The sequence below is a fragment of the Oncorhynchus tshawytscha genome, linkage group LG19, assembly GCF_018296145.1.
Source record: "Oncorhynchus tshawytscha isolate Ot180627B linkage group LG19, Otsh_v2.0, whole genome shotgun sequence".
NCBI classification, from domain to species: domain Eukaryota; kingdom Metazoa; phylum Chordata; class Actinopteri; order Salmoniformes; family Salmonidae; genus Oncorhynchus; species Oncorhynchus tshawytscha.
The window spans coordinates 53,410,841-53,433,295 of NC_056447.1; the positions used below are offsets into that span (position 1 = coordinate 53,410,841).

At 43.2% G+C, this 22,455-nt stretch overlaps 2 protein-coding genes across 2 annotated transcripts; both read left to right on the forward strand.

Annotated features, from left to right (window-relative positions):
• Positions 1-3,481: 3,481 nt before the first annotated feature.
• LOC112236255 lies at positions 3,482-5,601 on the forward strand. The gene has a single exon (XM_024404834.2). The coding sequence runs from the start codon at positions 4,161-4,163 to the stop codon at positions 5,325-5,327; it is 1,167 nt and encodes a 388-aa protein (XP_024260602.1). The 5' UTR covers positions 3,482-4,160; the 3' UTR covers positions 5,328-5,601.
• Positions 5,602-5,741: 140 nt separating this feature from the next.
• Positions 5,742-15,816, forward strand: LOC112236257 (cytochrome c oxidase subunit 5A, mitochondrial). The gene is made up of 5 exons (XM_024404835.2): positions 5,742-5,981; positions 9,027-9,146; positions 9,521-9,642; positions 12,358-12,475; positions 15,669-15,816. Exons 1-4 carry the CDS (start codon positions 5,909-5,911, stop codon positions 12,469-12,471), a joined length of 429 nt encoding a protein of 142 aa, XP_024260603.1. The 5' UTR covers positions 5,742-5,908; the 3' UTR covers positions 12,472-12,475; positions 15,669-15,816.
• Positions 15,817-22,455: the final 6,639 nt, after the last annotated feature.

The following is a 22,455-nucleotide window of genomic DNA, read 5'->3' on the forward strand; positions in this document are numbered from 1 at the left end:
ACACCCTATTTAAAATAAATTCTAGAACCCACTTTTTAAATAAAAATAAAATAAAAAACAACATTCCACATCTGAGGAGAGGAGTCGCTCTGAAGCGTTATGTTTTTTTGTTTGTTTTTTTGATTGTGCATTTTTATAAATCCCATGTTTGAGAAACATACCACATCACGAACCACAATATTTTTGCTCTGCTTCAGTGACATATTTTCAGGGTTGTGCGTTCTGTGTAATGTGATTTTTTTGCTCTGCATTTTTTTTTTTGCCCTTCACCTATCCTCAACTACCTACCTACCTAGTATGGCCAGGACCTATCCTCAACTACCTACCTACCTAGTATGGCCAGGACCTATCCTCAACTACCTACCTAGTATGGCCAGGACCTATCCTCAACTACCTACCTACCTAGTATGGCCAGGACCTATCCTCAACTACCTACCTACCTAGTATGGCCAGGACCTATCCTCAACTACCTACCTACCTAGTATGGCCAGGACCTATCCTCAACTACCTACCTACCTAGTATGGCCAGGACCTATCCTCAACTACCTACCTACCTAGTATGGCCAGGACCTATCCTCAACTACCTACCTACCTAGTATGGCCAGGACCTATCAACTATCCTCAACTACCTACCTACCTAGAATGGCCAGGACCTATCAACTATCCTCAACTACCTACCTACCTACTATGGCCAGGACCTATCAACTATCCTCAACTACCTACCTACCTAGTATGGCCAGGACCTATCAACTATCCTCAACTACCTACCTACCTAGTATGGCCAGGACCTATCCTCACCTATCCTCAACTACCTACCTAGTATGGCCAGGACCTATCCTCACCTATCCTCAACTACCTACCTACCTTTTATGGCCAGGACCTATCAACTATCCTCAACTACCTACCTAACGTTTATGGCCAGGACCTATCCTCACCTATCCTCAACTACCTACCTACCTTTTATGGCCAGGACCTATCCTCACCTATCCTCAACTACCTACCTACCTACCTACCTACCTTTTATGGCCAGGACCTATCAACTATCCTCAACTACCTACCTACATTTTATGGCCAGGACCTATCCTCACCTATCCTCAACTACCTACCTACCTACCTAGTATGGCCAGGACCTATCCTCAACTACCTACTTAACTTTTATGGCCAGAACCTATCCTCACCTATCCTCAACTACCTACCTACCTAGTATGGCCAGGACCTATCCTCAACTACCTACCTAACTTTTATGGCCAGGACCTATCCTCAACTACCTACCTAACTTTTATGGCCAGGACCTATCCTCACCTATCCTCAACTACCTAGTATGGCCAGGACCTATCCTCACCTATCCTCCTAGTATGGCCAGAACCTATCCTCAACTACCTACCTAGTATGGCCAGGACCTATCCTCAACTATCCTCAACTACCTACCTAGTATGGCCAGGACCTATCCTCAACTACCTACCTAGTATGGCCAGGACCTATCCTCAACTATTCTCAACTACCTACCTAGTATGGCCAGGACCTATCCTCAACTACCTACCTAGTATGGCCAGGACCTATCCTCAACTATCTACCTAGTATGGCCAGGACCTATCCTCAACTACCTACCTAGTATGGCCAGGACCTATCCTCAGCTACCTACCTAGTATGGCCAGGACCTATCCTCACCTACCTACCTAGTATGGCCAGGACCTATCCTCAACTACCTACCTAGTATGGCCAGGACCTATCCTCAACTACCTACCTAGTATGGCCAGGACCTATCCTCAACTATTCTCAACTACCTACCTAGTATGGCCAGGACCTATCCTCAACTACCTACCTAGTATGGCCAGGACCTATCCTCAACTACCTACCTAGTATGGCCAGGACCTATCCTCAACTACCTACCTAGTATGGCCAGGACCTATCCTCACCTACCTACCTAGTATGGCAACTGCTTACAGTACCTACTGGAAGTACGTACTCCTATGGTCGTTGTCAAACATGTTGGCAACAAAAATACTGAACCATTTCAGTATTTTGCCACAAGGTGGGGATGCTCAGCACTGCAGGCTGTTATGCAGAGTGTACGGCAGGTGACATCAGCCGGGTGCTCCGATTTCACAGCACAGCGGAGTGCCATCAATGTCCACAAGAGGCAGATACAGACGTGACGGCAGCTGTGCTGTGTGATTCTGCTTTTGCCTGTTCTCTCCAGGGACTGAATGTTTGTGCTCAGTGTGAGAGACAGTGATTGGCTGTCTGGGGAGATGCGTCTGTGCATTCTGTGAGGCAGAAATTCAGCATTATAACACTGCAATGGTTCCATATGAGCTCTTCAGCAACTGCCTCATGTCAAATCACTCTACTACTCTGGGATGAGGGAGCAGGAGAATCAGGGTGGCTATTGTGTAGATAAACGCAAGGTGAGGTGAGGTGATAGGCAGGTTCCCCGCCACAACAGAGAAATATGAAAGGGTCGTATGTTCTGACAAAGATCTATCTACCTTTTTCTGGGCTCTTACTACTAACCATATTAAAACAATGAACTTGAGTGCAATCATCTTAATAATTGATAAGAAAACTTCCCAATTTTAATGTGTCAAACTACTTTCCTTTTCTGGGTCATTCAGCAGTGAGGGCTATGAGGTGTGATGAGGATGGGGACTGCTGAGTTGTTCACCACACTCCCCCTGTGTTCCCCTCCCCTCAAAAAGAGATCCTCCAGGCAGTCATTTCCCCAACACCAGATGGCCCTCTCTCTCTCTCTCTCTCTGTGTGTCTGTATGTGTGTGTGTGTGTGTGTGTGTGTGTGTGTGTAGGAGACCTACTAACCATAGGCTATGTCAGATGTTCATATTTTAATGACTTCCAAATGATCTTATGTCTCTCATGTTTTCATGCTGCCAAAGCGGTAGAAAAGAAATAGACAATACCTCTCTGAACTGTCTTTTACTCATTAACTGCAGGTTCTTCCAGCTAGGTGTCTGCCTTGTTTTTGACAACCCAGTTGAGAGACAGTGTAGTACATGACTAGGTACTATCTCTCATTTCATGTTTCCACAGCTTAGTCTTGTTTTAATGCCTCATTGCATCATATTAAAAACAATGTTTAATCATGCATGTTCAAACACACACACACACACAGACACACACACACACACACACACTGATTCAGGCATGTTCAGACAGACAGACAGACAGACAGACAGACAGACACAGACAGACAGACAGACAGACAGACAGACAGACAGACAGACAGACAGACAGACAGACAGACACACACTGATTCAGGCATGTTCAGACAGACAGACAGACAGACAGACAGACAGACAGACAGACAGACAGACAGACAGACAGACAGACAGACAGACACACAGACACACACACACACACACACACACACACACACAGGATAGGACAGCCAATGGAATGTCTCTCTCTCTCTCTCTCTCTCTCCTCCTCTCGTTCTCTCTCTGTGCTACAACTTACCCCAGCATCAGTCGAAGTCGGAGGTAAACCATACAGACAAACCCCAGCATCAGTCGAAGTCGGAGGTAAACCATACAGACAAACCCCAGCATCAGTCGAAGTCGGAGGTAAACCATACAGACAAACCCCAGCATCAGTCGGAACAGGAGGTAAACTTATTTCCATCTCGTCCAGTGGTTTGGAGAAGGAGGAAGATTATCATCGTCGTCGTAGCTTCCTGAAAACCAAAAAAAAAAGTGATTTAATAGAATTCAGCTTTTAAAAACTGACATGCATTTTTCAAAGGATTAGAAAAGGACTGGAATCACAGCAAATGGAAGTTGAGGGACCCTCTAACACAGGGGTAGGCAACTAGATTCAGCTGGGGGACGATTTTTGTTGGAGCGGATGGTTGGGGGGTCGGAACATAATTATAATAATTTGTACATTACAAATTGACCACAACTAAACCCAAATAGAGATTGTATTTGAAAAATAACAATCATTTCCTACTTTGATTACATTGATTTTACTGTCTTTTTTAATCACCCCAAAAAACAAAAATCCTGAAAAAAATAAGAATACTTAAAAACATTTTATTTTTACTAAAGACTTTGGGGGGGCAACAACAACAAAAAATCACTTGTGGGCCGGTTTTGGCCTGTTGCCGACCCCTGCTCTAACAAAGCAGCAGCATCTCATCCACCATGACTACATGTACTTTTACCAGTATGAAACCAATCCAGTCTGCGTTCCCTAGAACGACCACAGAACTGCCTTCCATTTCTTCATCCTCTTCCTCATTGCCTCAACTGGGTGGCCAGAGTGGCTTCAGGAGAGTCTGCACCACAGATGAACCCACTGCCTGTCCAATCCCTGGACTGGCAGCAGGCGTGCTCGAAATGAGAGTGAAGGAAGGGAGCAAGATCCGAAACCTCTTGGGATTTGTAATGGCTCGTATGCAGAGGGAGGAACAGGAAGTGGATGGGAGTCAGATTCAGACAATGCTGAGTGTGAAAGAGGGAGTGACAGTGGACAGGATTCAGATGGGGAAGAGGCAAGGAGAGGGAGTCATGGACATTGGCCGGAGTCAGACCCGGACCGGGCTGAGAGTGAGACAGGTGGTTTTCACTGGATCAGGAAAAGGGATCACCAAAACCATAACATGTGTTGAGATCCTGAAACGGAAACTGGGAGGACTACACCAGTTATCCAAGCTCCACTACAAGACTGTGAGTGAGGTGTGGGAGAGTCAGGAGACTGACATGACACCCATGTCCAGGATGACTGTTCATAAGACTGTTCCTGCTATCAGTATCCTGCTCTCCAAACACCCACTGGACCCAAGTGAGCCTGGGTATCAGCCCGCAGAAAGCCAGCATGATCCTAGCTACCAAACCCCAGGGTACCAGCCTCATCTGTATCAGCCCCCAGAAACCCTGCATGATCCTAGCTACCAAACCCCAGGGTACCAGCCTCATCTGTATCAGCCCCCAGAAACCCTGCATGATCCTAGCTACCAAACCCCAGGGTACCAGCCTCCTAGGTATCAGCCCCCAGTGACGCTATGTGACAGTGTGAAAATTCCACCTCGACCACAGCTCGAACTCCGCAAAACACAACTGTTGTCAATACCACTGACCCAGAAAAGCCAAAGCCCTTTTTGGTTCCAGAGTGCCAGTACCTCTAGGTCTCAGGAGGGCAGTAGAGATGCACAGAGCTGTACGCCACACCTGTGTGCCGCCTCGGAGAAAGAGAAGAAAACAGCAGGAGGAGAGATACTCTACATTCCTTGTTCATACATATTGCCTGGTCCTGAGGCCAAGAGAACCTGTATGGAGAACCACCTGTTCCCCTCGACTCCCTCAACTTGAAAGAAAATTGAGTTCCATCTACTCTGTGCTGTTGTTAGACACAACAGAGAAACAGAGGAAAGTGAGGAGACAACTGGAAGAGATTGCTTTTGAGTAAAAGTTTAGGCTCTAGAATAGATTATAAAAAGGTGTAGTGGGTTAGGAACAACTAGTAAAACCCTACTTTTTCAAATTATACTTCAGTAGTTTAGGAAAAATGTCTCATAAAATTATGGTAAAATGCTAAATAAATGTAATGTATGTTATGATAACGTGCAACCCCCCCGTAATTTTAGGACCTTGTGCATGCTTATGGTTAGGTCTTCAGCTGCTAGCTAACGTCCTTGAATTCGTCACTAGTTCCCACAGCCACAAAGTCATAAACCTCGCCCATTTCTACAATTTCTCTTCTAAAAATCCGATTTGAAACCTAACCACACTGCTAGTCTTATGCCTTAGATTAAATTAATACAAAAAAAACCAACAGATTTTTTTGTTTTTAATATTTTTTACGATATAGCTATTCTTGTCTTTTTGGCTGTCTTAACTAGTGACAACCACGTTGTTCCGCCAAGTCTCCTTTAGCTGGCTGACCCTTCATCATGTTCAGAGCCGCCGTCCGTCTTTCAGTGTCCGGGGCCCGGAGTTTGACCTGGACACGGCTTGGGTGTACAGGTATTCTTGCGTTTTATTACTTTTATGTCCAAATGTCGTCGTTTAGGACACGGTTCACGTGGTGTTTCGAAAGGAAATCAGGGTCGGTAGGAGTTATTGACTAGTTAGCACATTGCTATTGGCATCCAATCAGTGGCCGATGGATTGCGAAATTACAAACGTTTTGGGGGAGTACATAGTTCTAGACGTGGTTAAGAATAAGATATTTACTAAATGTTTGAAAGCGCGGTTAAATATTAAACTGGATTTTTTTCCCCCCAATGTTCTTGCAATGACCGACTGCCTTGGGCTTGCTGATAACTAGTTAACGTTAGTAGACTAGTTAATGCCATTGCATATATTTGGGTAACGTAGTAGGCGTTCATTAAACGCCTGAAACGAGAACCTAATCTTGATGAGTAGGGGGTTGCACTTTGCAACCAATTAAATAAATGTGGGGGATTTAAGATGGCGTGTCGCCCAATACCGCAGTTCTTCTTCGATGTGGTGTAACGGTGGTTGGCGATAAATGTCATTACCGCCACCTACCGGACTGGAGTATAAACTCCCTTATACTTTGCTTGAAAAATATCAATCAACAACTACACTACCATCTATCACTAAAAACCCCATCACCCTAGTCCACTATTTTAAATATATGCAATTCTACCTCAAGCTAACAGCCTGAAAAGATTGGACACTACCACATAAAACACCCAGTAACTCTTCTGACATCAAGTCTCGCACACCCAAATACCTCTCTTTATCTGCCACAACAACCACAATTTTCTGTGACTTACGTTCCAACACTGCAGTATAATTGATAACCAAGACTATAAATGCTAAAAATCCAATCTTTCCGAAGCATAAAGTACCAGTCAAAAGTTTGGACACACCTACTCATTCCAGGGTTTTTCTTTATTTTTTACTATTTTCTATATTATAGAATAATAGTGAAGACATCAAAACTATGAAATAACACATATGGAATCATGTGGTAACCAAAAAAAGTGTTAAACACACCAAAATATATTATTTTAGGTTCTTCAAAGTAGCCACCTTTTGCCTTGATGACAGCTTTGCACACTCTTGGCATTCTCTCAACCAGCTTCATGAGGAAGTCACCTGGAATGCATTTCAATTAACAGGTGTCAATTAATTTGTGGAATGTATTTCCTTCTTAATGTGTTTGAGCCAATCAGTTGTGTTGTGACAAGGTAGGGGTGGTATACAGAAGATAACCCTATTTGGTAAAATACCAAGTCCATATTATGGCAAGAACGGCTCAAATATGTAAAAAGAACGATCGTCTCACGCCGAACTGCGCATGTGCAGGCCATAAAAATCGAAGTCACCCCTTTTGATATGAAGTTGTTTTTGATGAAAATTGTAACGTTTGTCACTTTCACGAGGTTGGCGTAATAACATGTTCAACAACTTAAGACATTAAGCTTAAATCTAGGTTGTGCCTTTAATTTTTTTTTACATCTAAAGAAGAATTGTTGACTTCTCAAATCTCAAACCTGGTCTGAATGCAAGAGTTGCTATATTGCTCCTCTGGGTTTAAAAACTCTGGTTAGTATATGGTGAATCCTAACTAGCTGGCTTGTTAGCATTTGTTAGCAGATGGCTAGTCACCAATGTCTGTTTTAGCAAGCGAAATGTTCATGTTACATACAGACAGGAGTTGTTGTTCAACTCAATGCTGATTGATTGCGTTTATGAACTAAGATCTGTAGCTACTAGCAGCATAACTAAATAACAAACCAGAGGTGAAGTCCGTAGTCCAAAAATTTAGCAAACAGAAAACATTTTTACAAAGAACTAGAGTTTCTATTGGACAAATTCGGGTAGCTAGCTAGGTCCCTCCCCGTTTCATATTGTTTGGTTCCTAGTGAAAGACGTTACACCCTAGCTTGGCTAGCTAGCCACTAGCTAGTCCTACTTCTTATAATCTGCTGATTTATTTTGATTCTGCAGTACACTGCATAGCTAGGCCACTCTTGCCATATCAAATGCCTGTACTGATTTAGCTAGCTAGCTAAGCTAAGTGGTAGCAACATCATCGGAAAAGGGTTCGATCCTCAAATGTCTAGCTGAATGTGAGACATCTGCCCTCAGTCCTTCAACTGAATAGTACATAGTGATTGGTGTTCTTAATTTACTGTTGTATATAGAGAGTATCAGGTTAAGCATTACTGCCATCTAGCTTAGTAGTTAGGTAGGTCATACACACGTGCAAGGATCCAGCATGGACTTGATCGAGCCAACAATACACAGGAGTGGATACCCTTTGACTGGGTGTGACGTCATGAGTTCTTCCTGAATATACATGACAGACTAGGTCATACATAGCACTGCACCTTTTGGCTTTGTGATACCTGTGTGATGCAAATGGCAAAGCACTTTTCAGTGAAAGACAAAGAAGCTATACGTCTCTTATTCTGTGAGTTTAATATTTGTCACATTTTTTTTTTAATTTTACCTTTTATTTAACTTTTTTTTTTTAACCCCTTTTTCTCCCCAATTTCGTGGTATCCAATTGTTGTAGTAGCTACTATCTTGTCTCATTGTTACAACTCCCGTACGGGCCTGGGGGAGACGAAGGTTGAAAGTCATGCGTCCTCCGATACCCCACCCGCACTGCTTCTTGACACAGCACGCATCCAACCCGGAAGCCAGCCGCACCAATGTGTCGGAGGAAACACGGTGCACCTGGCAACCTTGGTTAGCGCGCACTGCGCCCGGCCCGCCACAGGAGTCGCTGGTGCGTAATGAGACAAGGACATCCCTACCGACCAAGCCCTCACTAACCCGGACAACGCTAGGCCAATTGTGCGTCGACAGAGTCTGGGCGCGAACCCCTAATTTTCAATGATGGCCTAGGAACAGTGGGTTAACTGCCTGTTCAGGGGCAGAACGACAGATTTGTACCTTGTCAGCTCGGTTACTAGTCCAACGCTCTAACCACTAGGCTACCCTGCTACCCGGATTTCTGACTTGACATGTTTTGTTTTTAATAATGGGTGTGTTTTTTTTTCTCTTCCTGTTCTGTTCATTCTTCAGCTCCCCTAGCCCAGAGGTGTTACTCACATGGTGGGAAGCAGGAGACGGACGAGGAGTTTGATGCCCGCTGGGTTAACTATTTTAACAAGGCAGATATTGATGCATGGGAGCTGAGGAAAGGTGAGTGACGAGAAAAATCACCTGGTAGCCCTGGGATTATAAAGAGGAGCATAGTGCTGCATTGGTGACTTGGTAGTCTGTTCACAGATTTACAGTTGACTAAAGAGCAGTAGTTGTCAACGTGTTTTGGTTACTGAACCCCAATCACCATTTTCCTCTGCCCTCTTATGAGTCTTCCCCAGGGTTACTGCCCTAGCAAAATTAGAGGGATGATTTCGGGTCAAAAAATATATAATTTTGGAGTCTCGCAGACCCAAGAGACCCAGCCTCATAGTCTTTGAGAGATGCAACTGTTTGTTTATTTTACATTTGTATTGGGGTCTACCCCTTCTACCATCCTGTGGTAACTGACCCTATATTCACCGTTTGTCCAGGGATGAACACGCTGATTGGATACGACCTGGTACCTGAGCCAAAGATCCTGGACGCAGCCCTCCGAGCCTGTCGCGGGTTAGACGACCTGGCTAGTGCCATTCGCATCCTGGAGGCTGTCAAGGTGAGGGGGGGGAGGAACAAATGAAAGCGTAGAAAATTCCCTTGATGGATACATTTATCTTTAAGTCCTAGTATTGTGACCAACAGTCCACTGTGGAAGCTCTCCACAACTCTACTAGCCAATCTTCCAATATTTTACTATGTATTTTCATTCAATCCTAACATGGCCTTTTCATCAGAAGTTTGTAACAAAGGGGAGATATATATATATATGTAGGGCTGTGTGGCGGTCACGAAATTTCGTCAGCTGGTGATTGTCAAGCAAATAACTGTCGGGTCTGCCGGTAATTGACAGTTAATTAACGTAAACATATTTAGCAACTCCTGGCTTCGAACACACAGCCTACAAAGCCACTGATGCAGACCTGTGGAACATCTAAATTTTTAAAAGAAAGTCCGAATAATACATCTATGTAATATAGCCTACATCTTCACAATAAATCCATAATTGCACTCGGGTGAGGGTAACACTTGAAAGTAGCTTGTAGGTTTGGGACGGTCTATATTACTTTCTATGTGTACCGGTAAACCACCAGAATTGTGTTAACTTTTTCAAAGATTTTTGTGGAATTTTCTCTACTGGTCTTTTTTGGGGTACGTCAGATCATGACAAATGTCTGTAATGACCTTTGAACCCTCTGTGTGGCCTTATCACGTGACAAATATATAAAATAAGATGAGAAATGTTCAAATAGACTGACAAAGCTGTAAAACATCCTCAGGGACTCGTCGCTTTTCAGCGCTCTCAAAATGTCATCTACGTGAATCATTGTCGATCCGTGAATATAAAAAGTGTACAGATGTATCACCATTGAGCTATAAATGGGGAAAAAAGGGGGAGGGGGGGACACATCTTCTCCCTGTGTGATGTGATCATCACTACCTTCTCTTATGAAACTAAATGCATGCATCCTACATATAGAATAGCATTGTTCAGAGTGCTTCATCCAATACCGTGTTTGCCAGCTGTGTTTGCCAGCTGTGTTTGCCAGCTGTGTTTGCCAGCTGTGTTTGCCAGCTGTGTTTGCCAGCTGTGTTTGCCAGCTGTGTTTGCCAGCTGTGTTTGCCAGCTGTGTTTGCCAGCTGCGTTTGCCAGCTGCGTTTGCCAGCTGCGTTTGCCAGCTGTGTTTGCCAGCTGTGTTTGCCAGCTGCGTTTGCCAGCTGTGTTTGCCAGCTGTGTTTGCCAGCTGCGCCCCCTAACCAGACACAAGTCTAGTCCGCTGCTTCGCTCTGTTTTTTTCGTTTGTTCTTTCCCGCTCATCTCCATCCATTTTTAAAATGCTATTTTGCCTTTATGGCGAGCTGGGATGTGGAGGCAGTGAGGGTTTCTGTTGTTACGTTGGTTTAATTGTTGGAGCGAAGTGGATCCGTATTTTAAAAAAAAAATGCATATCCTGTAAGAACAAGCTAGCCAATCGGACTAGGCTTCGTTGTCAAGCAGCCTTCTGGTCTGTGCCACTGCCAATCTGTCTAGGCTTCGCTGTCAAGCAGCCTTCCGGTCTGTGCCACTGCCAATCTGACTAGTCTTCGCTGTCAAGCAGCCTTCCGGTCTGTGCCACTGCCAATCTGTCTAGGCTTCGCTGTCAAGCAGCCTTCCGGTCTGTGCCACTGCCAATCTGACTAGTCTTCGCTGTCAAGCAGCCTTCTGGTCTGTGCCACTGCCAATCTGTCTAGGCTTCGTTGTCAAGCAGCCTTCTGGTCTGTGCCACTGCCAATCTGACTAGTCTTCGCTGTCAAGCAGCCTTCTGGTCTGTGCCACTGCCAATCTGACTAGTCTTCGCTGTCAAGCAGCCTTCCGGTCTGTGCCACTGCCAATCTGACTAGTCTTCGCTGTCAAGCAGCCTTCCGGTCTGTGCCACTGCCAATCTGACTAGTCTTCGCTGTCAAGCAGCCTTCTGGTCTGTGCCACTGCCAATCTGACTAGTCTTCGCTGTCAAGCAGCCTTCCGGTCAGTGCCACTGCCAATCTGACTAGTCTTCGCTGTCAAGCAGCCTTCCGGTCAGTGCCACTGCCAATCTGTCTAGTCTTCGCTGTCAAGCAGCCTTCCGGTGCCACTGCCAATCTGTCTAGTCTTCGCTGTCAAGCAGCCTTCCGGTGCCACTGCCAATCTGCCAATTTGATAACAAATGATCTTGTTTAGTCATGTTACCTGGCTAGTTAGCTAACAATAATTTTGTCTATGCAAAAATTTGGATGACTCAGAAAAAGGGATAAATACTTCCAATGGTAGGATTAATATGCCTTAATCAATCTAAATCAGATTCAAAGTTGTTTTTTTATTTATTTTTTTATTTTTACATTTTTAGAGCTGAGATTTCCTCTTACTGCCGCAATGAAAATACAGATCATTATGCATTTAAATTCCGTACTGCATTCCTCCTGCCAATCACAGGTAGGCCTTTGGTTATGAGCAAATCGGCTATTTTCTGCAGTAGCCTTTCCTATTATACTGTATGACGTTCAATTCAATGTGTTGTATTGAGTAGAGGTGTGAATCTCAAAGTCAATGTGGTTGGGAGAATTGCAGAGTTAATTTAAAATCATGCCATTGATGATTGTTTTTTTCCATTGAATACATTGTTTTAAGTTATTCAAGTATAAATTACCGTAGATTACCTGTAAATTACCAGTAGTTTTGCAACACCAACTATTTCTTATATCTTTAGCCGTCACCCCATTGGTCAACGCAGTCTGTGTTTATTTATTGTCTCCCCAGGATAAATCTGGCCCCCACAAAGACATCTACCCATACCTAATTCAGGAGCTGCGGCCAACACTAGATGAGCTTGGTATTTCCACACCCGAAGACCTTGGCATGGACAAATTATAAATGGGTAGGTATCGAATGGACATGCACTGACTGGCAGCCGGAATTCCAGATTAACCCCGAGGTAGAGGTCTTCGCGGCTCTAAAAAGTTAGACGAGGACAACCAGACCTCGACACGATTTTTGGACCAGAGTGACAAAAAAATAGTTTAAGTTGCTCTTCTGGTTAACAAATAGGTCTTCATATGTTGGCTAGGCTTTCTATAAGTCTATAAATGCACCATATTAGCATAAAATAAATATGCTATAGGCTATGCAGAGCTGTGGTCGAGTCCACTCTGCTCTATCAACTGTAGTTACATAGACCTGATGACTATCAAACAAGGCCCGGATCTGAGAGGTAGAATTGTGGACCCGTGAAGACCTTCACCCCCCCCAGCACCTACAGACCTACACCCTAGGCAGTCTGTAGACCTGAGATGATTGGATTGGTGTAAGCAATGTGGCGGTAAGCTTCATCTTTGATTGGCCTGGTGGAAATGCCCAGTGGGTTAGTGCTATTGTTATAGGTGAGGGAGCACCCCCCCCCCCCTTTTTTTTAACCAATGCCATCATTTCCTCAAAGTTTGTTGAAAAGCCTATCAATATTTAAATGCATTCTCCAATTGCAACGTCTGCCTTTGCCCACACACATTGTCGCAATAACAATTTATTTTTTATTTTAATACCCTCAAACACTAAGTTCGGCATAGGCTACCTAATTTCAAAATAGGCCATAAAATCGATGCCAGTTTTGGAATGTTTGGACATTTTTTACTGGTGAAACGTCCAAACTACATCTCTTTCTCTTTGCCAATCCCTTTCGTGAGCGAATTCGAGCACACGGTGTCATCAAACTAATACGGTGCATTTATCAATTCATAGTGTGTATTTACGTAACATGTTTAATTTATCAAATCAATTTAAAAAGTAGTCAACATAAAGCATTACAACGTAGAATTGCATTGGAAAATAATTTTAAAACGGTTATAAAAATCAATCTTTTGGTGTTGCTGTATATAGCATCTCAATAAACTATAACCGAAAGACATTATTACCTCCCAACTTGGCCCAATTCTCATTTCCACTTTCCCATCCTGACATACCAAGCTAGAACGGGCCCTGCATCTCAACCAATAGCTAAATATCCCAAGCAGGGCTACACAGCAGCATCCAGGTGTTAGGTTCCTTTGCGGTTGCCACTCTGATTTGGGTGTCCTCGACCGGTGTCACTGTAACCCAAGTTATCACATCGTTCATACAATTCCACGGACCCAGAACATCAAGGTAGACACACAGTGAATTAGGATTTTTTATTTTTGTGTTCTGATACGCCAAAGTGGTCAAGCCTCCGCACTACACACACAGTCTACAGTTCTTCATCATTCTGGTCACAGTCGCAGAGAAGACGGAGAACAAACCACCATTTACCACTAGGCTGCTGTACATATTTACTTGGTTTGTCATTCCTATAGTTTTTTAAATAAAATTTTAGTTGTAATTAAATATAATTTATTTAGAAATGATCAGAATACATTTTCCAGAAATATTTTTACCAGCTTCATGTTTTCTCAAATTGAACAAAGTGAGGGAGTGCCACTCCTCTGTGCTCCGGCAGCACTACGGCTGGAAGTGACGCCATCTGGAAATGCTTAAGGCTTCAGTTCGGCTGGTGCCGAGGGAGTGCATACTCCCTTAATAAGGATTAGCCCCCTTTTTAAAATTTTTATTTAACCTAAAATGACATTCCCAAATCTAACTGCCTGTAGCTCAGGCCCTGAAGCAAGGATATGCATATTATTGGTACCATTTGAAAGGAAACACTTTCAAGTTTATGGAAATGTGAAAGGAATATAGTAGAATATCACACAATAGATCTGGTAAAAGATAATACAAAGAAAAAAAACATGGTGTTTTTTCTTTGTACCATCTTTGAAATGCAAGAGAAAGGCCATAATGTATTATTCCAGCCCAGGTGCAATTTAGATGTTGCCCACTAGATTGCATCAGTGTATGTATGTGCAAAGTTTTAGACTGATCCAATGAACCATTGCATTTCAGTTCAAATGTGCCTCATTTGTTTATTAATAACTTTTCATGTTCAAAACTGTGCACTCTCCTCAAACAATAGCTTGGTATTATTTCACTGTAAAAGCTACTGTAAATTGGACAGTGCAGTTAGATTAACAAGAATTTAAGCTTTCTGCCAATATCAGATATGTCTATGTCCTGGGAAATGTTCTTGTTGCTTACAACCTCATGCTAATCGCATTAGCCTACGTTAGCTCAGTCGTCCGGTGTTAGGGACACCGATCCCGAAGAAGTTTTAAAAGATCTTCGCTTGAAAAACAAATGTGGCAATAGTACTTTTTGTCCATTTTGAGACGCTGTAGCCAGTGTAGATATTCTCAAAATAGTCCGAATTAATCTAAGATTACTCAAGAAATCGGTCATTAATTTTGAAGTTTTTCCCGAAGATGTAAAATTGCGCGACTAAAATCTCTAAGATAAGTGCAGTATTTGTCAATAAAAAATGCCCCCCCCCCCACACACACACACACCAGATGCGATCAGAACACGCAGGTTGAAATATCAAAACAAACTCTGAACCAATTATGTTAATTTGGGGCCAGGTCGAAAAGCATTAAAAATTTATGGAAATGTCCGGTACAGAGTCAATGTGCGGGGGGGCATCAGTGTCAAGATCATATGTACATGTAGGCAGAGATATTAAAGTGATTTATGCATAGATGATAGAGTAGCAGCAGTATAAGGGGGGGGGGGGTGCAATGCAAATAGTCTGGGTAGCCATTTGATTAGATGTTCTTATGGCTTGGGGGTAGAAGCTGTTTAGAAGTCTCTTGGACCTAGACCTGGCAATTGGATATCATGAAATTGTGCAGAAAAAGGGTGAAAGTAAAAAAATATACAGTAAAAAAAATAAACTGTTCACCGACAAAGGGGAGTAGACTATGGGTCCGAACTTGTGTCTCCAAACAGCCGGAAAAACCCTGACCAAAAATGTCACACGATGTCGTCATAGTATATGCAGGAACACTACCGACTTGTTTAGGCTAGGAAGCATGCGACTTTAGACCTTTCCAATCCTTTCAGATCTAAAGAAGGGGCAAGGGGTCGACTTGGGATTCAGGGTTAGTCTTTTGAGATAAAACTAGGCCTCTTATCTAACTGAAATTCTTCTGTCTGTTTCTCGCTCCCAGGTTTTCTCAGGACTGCTGTTGATGTCTCTGGGAACCTTGTACTTAGTCTTTGCCTCCTTGTATAAATATGTGTGTGATATTTAATTTGGGCCTTTTGTTTGTAAAATATTGATGAACCTAATAAATAAAATATATCTATTGAACGTGTCATCGGCTGCGTTTTCACTAATTGTTATTTTTAACAATCTGATGTGAATGTAATTGGTCAAAAGTACAATTATTGGGAAAAATATCAATATTTATCAGCCATAAGTGTTTCCTAGTGTCATTTATACGATATGATACAATAACTTTGTCCATTTTTAAATGGAAAATAATTTTGTCTGGTCAGAGACGGAAGAAGAAGCGATTTACGTCCCACTCGCTGTTTCTTTCTTTTTCCCTGGTTCAATGAAAGTCAAATGAACTAAGTCGACCAGACCCACCTGGTATTGCATTGGTGCTAGTGCATTTTCTTGCCACCAGGGAGCAGAATAGTCAGGAATTTGATAAGTATTGTACGGATTTGTATATGCGCGTATTGCGCTGAAGCGCATTGATGGGGAGACATCAACAAGCGCAAAGAAGATACGTCTTTATGGATATGTCGTTTTTTTCTCACAATTATTAAAAGCATTATTGCACAAACGTGGTATGTTTATAGTTAATGATTATACATGTGGAATACAAAGAAATCGATAACTTTACGAAATACATTATATCAATATTGCTGATGGTGTTGGTTAGTAAGTTAAAAAGCTCTGCTATGAAAAACAGCCCGCATAGCAAGCTACAGTAGACATAATTGATTCTAGAAACACTGTTCATAGTGTATAGCATGCTATTTCACCTTGCTGTCAGACAAGCGCGCTGTGATAAGAATTGACCAACACGAATGTTGCAAAAACCTTAACGTTGGCAAATTAAAACTGTGAAAGAGGCACAGCTTTTCAAGTAGGCTGGGCTTTGTCTCATTACAAGGGGGGGTATAGCTGTCAAGTCTATGATGCCCCATGCGCAGGCAGCGGTCAGGGGAGGTGAAGCCCTGTCATTTACCAACTACACTGGCCTCGCTGCTCTTCCAATCATATCATAGGTTACAACATATACAGGCGTTATATTCATTTCTACCGAAGGTTTATCATAGTACACTAAATGCTCACGTAAAATTGGATTGCGTCGGAGAGAAAACGATTGTGGGGAAAAAGCACGGTAACTTTGGAAAGGACTGAAGGGAAGGATGGACAACTCAAAAGCGCAAATGGTGAGTTTTGATCGAGTCATCTCGCGGCTGGCTGACTTTTCATTTGGCACCGTGCCCCATGTTAGTTAGATACTGTAATAAACTATTGGGCAGCAACGGACGTGGAAGTGATCTGTTTTTTTAACACTTTTAAACTATATTTTATAAACTATGACGGGACAACACTGTAACCTATTCGGTGAATTGCTTACCTCGGAAGTATTTTAACCTTGTTGAGGGACACAACTTTGGAACATTTTTAAACGACTGTGTTGTACACGTCATGCGTTTGTTTTGACCATCTGCTTCCGGGCAGAAGAGACGAAAAGGTAACCCATTTAGAAATAGTTTTTAGATTAATACATTGTAGTCGATAGTATCTCGTAAAATAAACATTCCATAACGTTTCCTATCCCACCTTGTAACAGTAAAGTAATCATATGTATATCAATCTGTTGGTGTAACAGTATAACTTTAGACCGTCCCCTCGCCCCTACCCGGGCGCGAACCAGGGACCCTCTGCACACATCAACAACAGTCAATTCAATTCAAGGGCTTTATTGGCATGGGAAACATGTGTTAACATTGCCAAAGCAAGTGAGGTAGATAATATATAAAGTGAATATATAAAGTAAAATAAACAATACAAAATTAACAGTAAACATACAGAAGTTTCAAAACAATTAAGACATTACAAATGTCATATTATATATATACAGTGTTTTAACAATGTACAAATGGTAAAGGACACAAGATAAAATAAATAAGCATAAATATGGGTTGTATTTACAATGGTGTGTGTTCTTCACTGGTTGGCATACACATCACAGACAAACTGATATGCTTGGGGGATATATCTTTTCTCGTGGCAACAGGTCACAAATCTTGCTGCTGTGATGGCACACTGTCACCCTCGAAGCATCGTTACCCATCGCTCCACAAAAGCCGCAGCCCTTGCAGAGCAAGGGGAACTACTACTTCAAGGTCTCAGAGCAAGTGACGTCACCGATTGAAACACGTTTTTCTCAAAGCCAGGGGTATTCAACTCTTACCCTACGAGGTCCGGGGGCTGCTGGCGTTCTGTTCTACCTGATAATATCACCCACCTGGTGTCCCAGGGCTAAACCAGTCCCTGATTAGAGGGGAACAAGGAAAACATGTAGTGGAACTGTCTTCTCGGTCCAGAGTTGAGATTGAAGGCTCTCTAGGTTATAAATTACTCAAAATAACAAATAAAATATCTGGGGGAAAATATAAACATGTATCTTTTTGTACAATATTTTAACATTATACATTTCTCTGTGGTAAAAATAAGATCATATCCCTGTACAATGTATTTACTCAGTACATTTCAGTTCCTCTCCCTACAGCCCAACTTATCCCAGGAGGCTGGGGGTGGTCTGGGTAGCCCTGCCGGTGTCAGACTAGAGGCTGTGATGGAGCAGCTCCCGAGACAACAGGAGGCCAAGCTGGAGATGGACCGGCAGGAGAAACATCTCCGCCAGGCCCAGACGATGTTTGCTAAACACGTAGCCGTCGCCCGGGTCACTGGAGCCCCCTGGACTCTGCCTTCCTGGGCAAACGGGTGGAAGGAACCAGGACAGGAAGGACTCCTCCGATGGGTCAGCAACAGACAGAGGCTGGTGGCAACACACTCAGAGTTGTGTGGATAGGGGGACGATAACAGAGAAGAGGGACTGGGAGGTGAGGAGGATGAAGAAGAAAGGATGGAAGGTGAAGAAGAGGTTGATGATGTTGGAATGGGGCATGGCCACATGACAAAGATGTCTCCCTCCAGCAGGAGCGTTCCTTATCATCTTTTTGTCCGTCTTCAACCTCTCCATCAGCGGCTGCCAAACACAGAGACGCTTCCCCTCCTATGAATCTAAAGCGAAGGTCTGGGGAGAAGGACCTGTCTACCACAGAACAACACTCCAACTTGACAGAGCTTGAAAATATTAATGTGCAAATATTGTACAATCCAGGTGTGGAAAGCTCTTCGAGATTTACCCAGAAAGATTCACAGCTGTAATCGCTGCCAAAGATGATTTGAACATTATTCACCCAGGGGTGTGAATACTTGGTACGTGATTTCACAACAATCCTCAGGCTTTTGGAGTTGCCTATACACGAACAAGCAAAATAATAGGCCTATACTTTAGGCTACAGTATTGCATGCTAAATATTTCTAATCAGTGATTGATGAGCAAACAAATAGATTTAATTATACCGCCTTCACTTATTTGCCTGAGAATTAACCAAATATACAGATGGAGATTCAGTGAAACAAAATCATTTTGTTGGTAATCAAGCTGTTGTGTCGTCTGCAAACTTGATGATTGAGTTGGAGGCGTGCATGTCCACGCAGTCATGGTTGAACAGGGAGTACAGGAGGGGGCTGAGCACGCACCCTTGTGGGCCCCAGTGTTGAGGATCAGCGAAGTGGAGATGTTGTTTCTTACCTTCACCACCTGGGGCGGCCTATCAGGAAGTTCAGGGACCCAATTGTACAGGGTGGGGTTGAGACCCAGGGCCTCAAGCTTAATGATGAGTTTGGAGGGTACTATGGTGTTGAATGCTGAGCTGTAGTCAATAAACAGCGTTCTTACAATAGGTATTCCTCCTGTCCAGATGGGATAGGGCAGTGTGATGGCAATTGCATCGTCTGTGGACCTATTGGGGCGGTACGCAAATTGAAGTGGGTCTAGGGTGACATGATCCTTGACTAGTCTCAAAGCACCTCATGATGACAGAAGTGAGTGCTACGGGGCGGTAGTCGTTTAGCTCAGTTACCTTAGCTTTCTTGGGAACAGGAACAATGGTGACCATCTTGAAGCATTTGGGGACAGCAGACTGGGATAGGGAGAGATTGAATACGTCTGTAAACACACCAGCCAGCTGGTCTGCTAATGCTCTGAGGACGCGGCTAGAGATGCCGTCTGGGCTGGCAGCCCTGCGAGGGTTAACACGTTTAAATGTCTTACTCACATCGGCCACGGAGAAGGAGAGCCCACAGTCCTTGGTAGCCGGCCGTGTCGGTGGCACTGTGTTATCCTTAAAGCGGGCAAATCAAATCAAATTTTATTTGTCACATACACATGGTTAGCAGATGTTAATGCGAGTGTAGCGAAATGCTTGTGCTTCTAGTTCCGACAATGCAGTAATAACCAACAAGTAATCTAACTAACAATTCCAAAACTACTGTCTTATACACAGTGTAAGGGCAAAGAAGGTATTTAGATTGTCTGGAAGAAAGACATCGGTGTCCGTGATGTGGCTGGTTTTCTTTTTCTAGTCTGTGATTGTCTGTAGACCCTGCCACATACGTCTCGTGTCTGAGCCATTGAATTGTGACTACACTTTGTCTCAATACCGACATTTCGCTTATTTGATTTCCTTGCGGAGGGAATAACTACACTGTTTGTATTCGGCCATATTCCCAGTCACCGTTCCATGGTTAAGTGCGGTGGTTTGTGCTTTCAGTTTTGCACGAATGCTGCCATCTATCCACGGTTTCTGGTTGGGGTAGGTTTTAATAGTCATAGTGGGCACAACATCTCCTATGCACTTCCTTATAAACTCACTCACCAAATCAGCGTAAAATCAATATTATTTTCTGAGGCTACCCGGAACATGTCCCAGTCCGGGTGACCAAAACAATTTTGACGTGTGGATTCTGATTGGTCAGACCAGTGTTGAGTAGTCCTTATCACGGGTACATCCTGTTTAAGTTTCTGCCTATAGGAAGGGAGGAGCAAAATTGAGTCGTGGTCAGATTTGCTGAAAGGAGGGTGGGGTAGGGCCTTGTATGCATCGCTGAAGTTAGAGTAGCAGTCATCCAGTGTTTTGCCAGCGCGAGTGCTACAATCAATTTAGGTAGCCGCCTTCTCAAATTTGCTTTGTTAACCTCTCTAGGGTATGTGGGATGCTAGCGTCCCACCTAGCCAACATCCAGTGAGATTGCAGAGCGCCAAATTCAAATACAGCAATACACATTATAAAAATTCAGAAAACAACCACGGTGTCAGATTTTAAAAATGCTTTACGGCGAAAGCCCACCTTACGATTATTTGAGAACATAGCCAAGCAGACAAATCATTACAAACAGTAACCAGCCAAGTAGAAGAGTTACACAAGTCAGAAATAGAGAAAAAATGAATCCCTTACCTTTGATGATCTTCATATGGTTGCACTCAGACAACATTAATTTACTCAATAAATGTTCCTTTTTTTTCTCGATAAAGTCTCTTTATATCCCAAAAACTCAGTTTTGTTCGCATTTTCTTCAGTAATCCACAGGCTCAAACGCAGTCAACAGGCAGACAAAAAAAATCGAAATTGTATCCGTAAAGTTCATAGAAACATGTCAAACGATGTTTACATTCAATCCTCAGGTTGTTTTGAGCCTAAATAATCGATAATATTTCAACCGGACAATAACGTCGTCAATATAAAAGGTAAACAAGAAAGGCTCTCGGTCGCGCGCATGAAAAAGCTATGTGACACGGCAGGGTCCACTCATTCAGACTGCTCTTACTCCCTCATTTTTCAGAATACAAGCCTGAAACAATTTCTAAAGACTGTTGACATCTAGTGGAAGGCATAGGAACTGCAATTTGAGTCCTAAATCAATGGATACTGTAATGGCATTGAATAGCAAACTACAAAACCAACAAAAAAAACTACTACTTGAATGGATTTCTCTCAGGGTTTTGCCTGCCAAATCAGTTCTGTTATACTCACAGACACTATTTTAACAGTTTTGGAAACTTTAGAGTGTTTTCCCTCCAAATTTTCTAGCTATATGCATACCATATCTTCTGGGCCCAAGTAGCAGGCAGTTTAATTTGGGTATGCTTTTCATGCAAAATTCCAAATGCTGCCCCCTTCCCTAGAGAAGTTAAAATCCCCAGCTATAATAAATGCAGCCTCAGGATATATGATTTCCAGTTTGCATAAAGTCCAGTTTAGTTCCTGTTAAGTTCCTTGAGGGCCGTCGTGGTATTGGCTTGAAGGGGGATATTCACGGCTAGGACAGTAACCAACGAGAATTCTCTTGGGAGATAATATGGTCGGCATTTGATTGTGAGGAAATCTAGGTCAGGTGAATTAAAATACTTGAGTTCCTGTATGTTGTTACAATTACACCATGAGTCGTTAATCATGAAACATACATCCCCGCCCTTTTTCTTTCCGGACAGATGGTTATTTCTGTCGGCACGACGCACAAAGAATCCTGGACCGACTCGGACAGCATATCCCGAGAGAGCCATGTTTCTCTGAAACAGACTATGTTACAATCCCTGATGTCTCTCTGGAAAGCAACCCTTGCCCTAATTTTGTCTACCTTGTTATCTAGAGACTGGACATTAGTGAGTAATGTACTCGAAAGCAGTGGGTGGTGTGCGTGCCTCCAAAGTCTGATCAGAATGCCTCTCCGTCTTCCTCTTCTGCGGCGACATTGTTTTGTGTCGACCTCTGGAATCAGTTCAAATGCCCTGGGTGGTTCGGACAAAGGATCCGCTTTGGGAATGTTGTTGTGCTGGTAAGTGGACGTCGCTCTGA